This window comes from Aureococcus anophagefferens (assembly GCF_000186865.1).
Source record: "Aureococcus anophagefferens unplaced genomic scaffold AURANscaffold_39, whole genome shotgun sequence".
In the NCBI taxonomy this organism is placed as follows: domain Eukaryota; class Pelagophyceae; order Pelagomonadales; family Pelagomonadaceae; genus Aureococcus; species Aureococcus anophagefferens.
In genome coordinates, this window is record NW_008705596.1 from 290,937 (window position 1) to 296,146 (window position 5,210).

General features: G+C 69.8%; 2 protein-coding genes across 2 annotated transcripts in view; both read left to right on the top strand.

Moving 5' to 3' along the window:
- AURANDRAFT_67448 (hypothetical protein) overlaps positions 1–605 on the top strand; it is a gene marked incomplete at both ends in the record, with an annotated part of 2,387 nt that extends 1,782 nt beyond the window's left edge. The window contains one exon of the mRNA XM_009042889.1: positions 60–605. Within this exon, the coding sequence (XP_009041137.1) occupies positions 60–605 (546 nt within the window). The remainder of the gene's footprint in view (positions 1–59) is intronic.
- Positions 606–3,653: 3,048 nt separating this feature from the next.
- Positions 3,654–5,210, top strand: part of SOC12 (hypothetical protein) — a gene marked incomplete at both ends in the record, with an annotated part of 3,120 nt that continues 1,563 nt past the window's right edge. The window contains 4 exons of the mRNA XM_009042890.1: positions 3,654–4,136; positions 4,201–4,449; positions 4,619–4,671; positions 4,953–5,166. Of these exons, the coding sequence (XP_009041138.1) occupies positions 3,654–4,136; positions 4,201–4,449; positions 4,619–4,671; positions 4,953–5,166 (999 nt within the window). The remainder of the gene's footprint in view (positions 4,137–4,200; positions 4,450–4,618; positions 4,672–4,952; positions 5,167–5,210) is intronic.

Genomic DNA, 5,210 nt, shown 5'->3' on the forward strand with positions numbered 1-5,210 from the left:
TCGCGCCGCCCTACGGCGCGCCGCCGCCGCCCGGCGCGTACGCGCCGCCGCCGCCGCAGCGGCGGCCCGAGACGCCCGGCCCGGCGCCGCCCGGCGGCCACCGCGCGGCCGCGGCCGACCCGGAGGCCGAGCGGCTCCGCGCGCAGCTCTTCTCGCTCGCGGACCAGCACCTCGCGGAGCTCCACGCGGAGCGCGCCGCGGGCACGACGGCGCTCAACGCGCCCGACGCGGCGCTGCCGCAGATGCTCGCGGCCCAGGCGGACCTGAGCCGCCAGCTCGAGGGCCTGAGGGCCAAGCTCGCGGAGTCGCGCGCGACGTACGACGCCGCGCGCGCGCGGCCGCCGAGCACCGAGGCGCACCACACGCTCGCGGCGACGCAGGAGTACATCGACACGCACCGGCCGGCGCCGCTGCCCTACTGGAAGGCCTACATGAGCGTCGACGCGTCCCTCACCGAGGAGGAGGCGCGCCAGCTCGCCTTCGACGACGTCAAGCACAAGCGCGGCGCCGCCGCGCCCGTCTCCGCCGTCGCCGCGACGACCGCGTCCGCCGCCGCGGGGCCCGACGGCCCGGACGGCGGCGTCGGGGAGGCGAAGGAGGGCTAAGTGCCGGCCTCCAAAGGCATGTTGAATAGAAGTTGAACTTCGTTGATAAAAAAATCAAGGGGATATAAATCTAGATGGGGTGGCAGGCAAAACGCGAGGTCCTCCGACTGCCCGGGGCCGCCACCAGCGTTTTCTTTCTTCTTCCACGCCGCAGCGCGCGGGCTGAGTGCAACGATGGCGGGTCACGCGGCGCGGCGCGGCTGCGGAACCCTTCGACGGGGCGGGGCAGCGAGTTTGGGCTGCTGAGATCATCGCGTTGGCTCGCGAGCGCGACGGTTGTTCGGCGGCGGGACGAGAGGGCGGCGGTGTGAGCCGAGTGTGCGATATTTTCTTGTCCTTAGAGGTTGGAGGCGCCCTATGGGTACCCCCGAAGGGCTCCAGGGCCTCATGACCCACCAATTTTACGATCCCAGAGCCTGCACAGCCCCGGCGCCGACGGTGTCGCGACGCAGTTTCTCGGGCAGCGTGCAGTCGTTCGAGGTCGAGAAATTTTCTTGTCCTGAGATGCTCGAGCCCATCCATAGGTACCAACGAAGGGCTCTGCCGCGCCAGCAGACGGTCCACGACCATCATCATCGCGAACACGTACAAGAGCTGCCCCAAAACTCACTTCCTCGCGTGGCGCCAAACCGGACACGGCGCCCTCCAGCGCGCCTCGGTCTCCTTCCACCGGACCCGAACCGCCCGGACGCGTAAGTCTTGTCGCGGGCGCCTTCGCGGGGGAGCGAATACCGCTGCGGTCCGCCTGGGGCCGCGTCGACGACGGCGGCGTCGAAACATCCCCGGCCAAAAGTCGTCAACATTGCCCCAAAACGATGGGTTGCAGTACGAGGACCTCGCGGGGCATAATCTCGTTGAGCTGCCACCCCATACTTACCCCGGCGAGCGGCGACAAGCGAGCCGATCGGGCGTGATCCTGGGGCCGAGGCGAGAGCGCCTCGAGCAGCAAAAAATCGACGTCCTGCGACGCGCGCCGCGCGCCACCGCGGCTACGCCCCGCGCCGAGGCCCCGCCTAGACCGGGACGACCTATGGATCTATCGGTTTCCCGAAGGAATTGATCTACAACCATCCGCAGACGAAGTTGTTGGACGTTGCCGGGTTCTACTGTTTCGCGGAGGCCGGAGACGGGCGCCGCGCCTGCCAATCGCTGCGCGGTCTCCCCAATTTGCTTTTAAGCTCATCAGTGTCTTAGTGGGCGGCGATCCATCCTCTAAGTCGCGGCGTCACGTGCTCTGGGCGCGCGCGATCGGGTCCAGACCGCCTCGGCGCCGATACGACGCTCGACGGCTGGACCGCGGGCTGGGAACAGTTTCGTGGCGGCTGGGGCCCGTACGGACGCGCCATCTATGTGTCGCATCGGGCCTGGGCGAAAGATCTCGTTTCACTGAAGACCTCCTGGCCCGAAGCGTCGCTCGTACTACTTCGGCCCGCGGACGCGCTTTTCTCGGCCGCGGCGCCACGAGCGGGAATCGGTGTGCGGTCTCCCCAATTGCGCTTTATGATACGTTCCTATCGACCCATGACCGCGTGGCACCTGCGGCGCGCTCGGGGGCGCGTGTTTCAGCGACCTGCCGGGCGAGTTCGCAAGTGGCCCGCAGCAGACGGCTCTGGTTCAGGCCTAAATTGGTAGCCTAAACGTCCCACGACGACGCGGCGTCGCGCGTCGTGTAGTTGCAGGACCCGCCGCGGCATTTTCGATGCGCCGCCGTGGTAGTTCTCGCAGTGTCAAGAGTCAATTTAGGTGAAAATGAGCTATTTTGAGCCCCTGGCGGCGCTCCAAGGCGCTTTCTGCCGCGGTCCAGCCGCTCGCGGCGGCGGCCGGGACCGTCGATGGACGGACAGGTCGCACGAACCTCGACCGAGGCCCGGACGCGGCCGTAAAGGGCGGCGGAGACCATTCGCCAATTCTCGGCCGAGACGCTTTCGGCGACCGTCGGGCACCTTGTGGGCGTCGGAGACGGTGTAGATCGCCGTGCAGGAGCTCTATGATGTCGAACCGCCCGGCGGAACACAGCCACGGTGATCGGTCGACGCGAAACGCTGCGTTTGGTGCCGAATTCATTCGTTTTCGGGCTATTTGAGGCCATTTGGGACCAGATCAACCTCTCGCACGCCGATTTCGCAACCCGGGGCGACTCCGACGCCTTGGCCCGCTCGTAACATTCGGTCTACGCCTTCGACGACAGCCAGCCCACCATCAGCGCCCACAGGCGCACCGCGGCTCGCGTTTTCGGTCGAAGCGTTTCGGCGCACGGCGGACATTCGCGAGTCGTCGAAATTTCGACACGCGACCAAAGATGTGTCGCACCATCGACTCGTACCATCATGGCGAACGTCCGGTTGCAAGAGCGCCGGAGAACTCGTCGATTCGCCGCCGCATGGCTGGACCGCCGGATGACGGCGTTTTGGGCCCACGCCGTAGGGGCGCGCGCGCGTCTTCTCCGGGGCCAAGGAGCTGGTCAGAGACGGCCCATAGGCCACAGACAACAGCGCAAATCGTGCGGGGCCTTCTCCGGGCCGGAAACGCGACGATTGCCTGCCTCCTTATCGATGATCATCGTCCGCCACTGCTCTTTGCGGCTCGCCGCTCCTCGCTCGCCGGCGTAATACTATTTATTACCCCTTGGATAGGACCCCGCACCGGACAAAAGATCCGCTTCCGGCGCTTCGGATTTTGCCCCGGCGCCCGAAAACGGCGTCGGCCAGAGCGTCGTCTTCCCGGCCTGTTCCAAGTATGTTCTCGGGCTCCAACGACGTGGGGCGGCGCCCATAGCAACGCACAGCAAAAAACCGGCGTGGAACAGGGCCGCCAATTAGAACAAACGCCTTACGCGTAAATGCGTCGTCCATTGCGCCATAGGAAAAAAATAGAGACTTTGCGGAGCCGTAACTTTGCGAAATCCAGATCGATTTACACAAACCGAAACTGTTTAATTATCGGGTCGACGCCGGCTATCCATCGCACCAGGCGGTGCCGCCAAATTCGACGATCGTAAATCGGCCGATTTTTGGTGCGGGGTCCTACCCTTGGAGGCAGTTCGGAGCTATGGGCCTGCTTCTGCTCCTGACGATCGCAAGCGCGCGCCGCGCCGCGTGCCTGGGCCCGGTGCCGCCGGCGCGGGGGTTGTCGCTGCTGCGCCTGCGGTCGGGCGGCGGCGAGGCGGCGTCGCCGGCGGGGATCTGGAGCCTGAGCGCCGCGGACCTGCGCATCGCCGGGTCCGCGGCCTGCGGGTCCTACATCCAGGGCTACACGACGGGCGTGCTCGGCGGGTCGCTCCTCTTCCTCGTGCCGCGCTTCGGCCTCTCGCCGCGGGCCGTCGGCGCCGTCGCGACGGCGACGACGCTGGGCTCCGTCGTCGGGACCGCCGCGGCCGCGCGGCTCGCCGACGCCGCGGGCCGGCGGCGGACCATGGCGCTCTCGAGCCTGCTCTTCGTCGCCGCGGGCCTCCTCCTCTGCTGGACGCCCGGCCTCGGCGTGCTCCTCGCCGCGCGGTTCCTCGGGGGCGTCGGCGTCGGCGCGTGCGGCGCCGTGGAGCTCCAGCGCCCGGGGCGCGCGCGCGCCCCCGCCGCCCCCCCGGACCGCGGCGCCGCAGGTCGTGCCCGTCTACGTCGCCGAGTGCGCGTCGCCGGAGAGCCGCGGCGCGCTGAGCACGCTGCGCGGCGCCGGCGCCGCCGCCGCCGCCGCGCGCGGCGCCGACCCGCGGCGCCGGCGCAGGCCCCAGCTCATGATCAGCTCCGGCGCGCTCACGGCGATGATCGCGACGCTCGCGGCCGCGCTCGCGGACGGCGCGGGCCTGCTGCCGCCGCGCGTCGCGCCCTTCCGGGCAGGACGAGGGCGCGACGTTCCCGAATTCAGAGGCTCCTCTCTCGGCCGGTGCTCGCTCGTTTCGGCTGATTTTTGGTCGAGGGATCATCCCTCGGACGGTCTCGAAGCGCGGGCGCTGTTTCCGGAACGCGCGCGCGCGGCACGCCCACGTTGAAGCGACGTCGAATCACCCGCGTCCCGCGCAGGCGCCCTTCCGCCTGACGCTCGGCGCGGCGCTCGTCCGCGCGGACATCACACAGTCGACCCGACGTCAACGTGCGCGCATGCGAAAGGTTCGGCACGAGCGCTTCGGCGCTGCTTCGAGAACTCGACGAGAGCCATCGATTCGTCCAAACATCAGCCGAAGCGACTCGGACGGGGCCGAGCTCGAGCGCTTCGGTCGGGACGTCCCGAACCGGCGGCCGCTTCCCACGCAGGTGCTCGTCCCGTCGCTCGCGTACGCGGGGCTCGTCGGGCGCGCGCCCGGCGCCGCCGCCGCGCGCCGGGGGGCGGCGCCCCGCGCGACGCGCGCGGCCGCAGGCTCCTGCCCGAGTCGCCGCGGTTCCTGCTCCGGCGGCGCCGCGGCGGCGAGGCGCGCGCCGCGCTCCGGGAGCTCCGGGGCGCCGCGCGCGGCGACGCGGAGTTCGGCCCGCTCCGCGACGCCGTCGAGGCCGAGGAGCGGGCCGTCGCGGGCGGCGGCGGCGGCGGCTGGGCGGCGCTCGCGCGCGAGCCGGCGCTCCGGCGGCGCCTCGCGGTGGGCGTGGGCCTCCAGCTCGCGCAGCAGCTCAGCGGCATCAA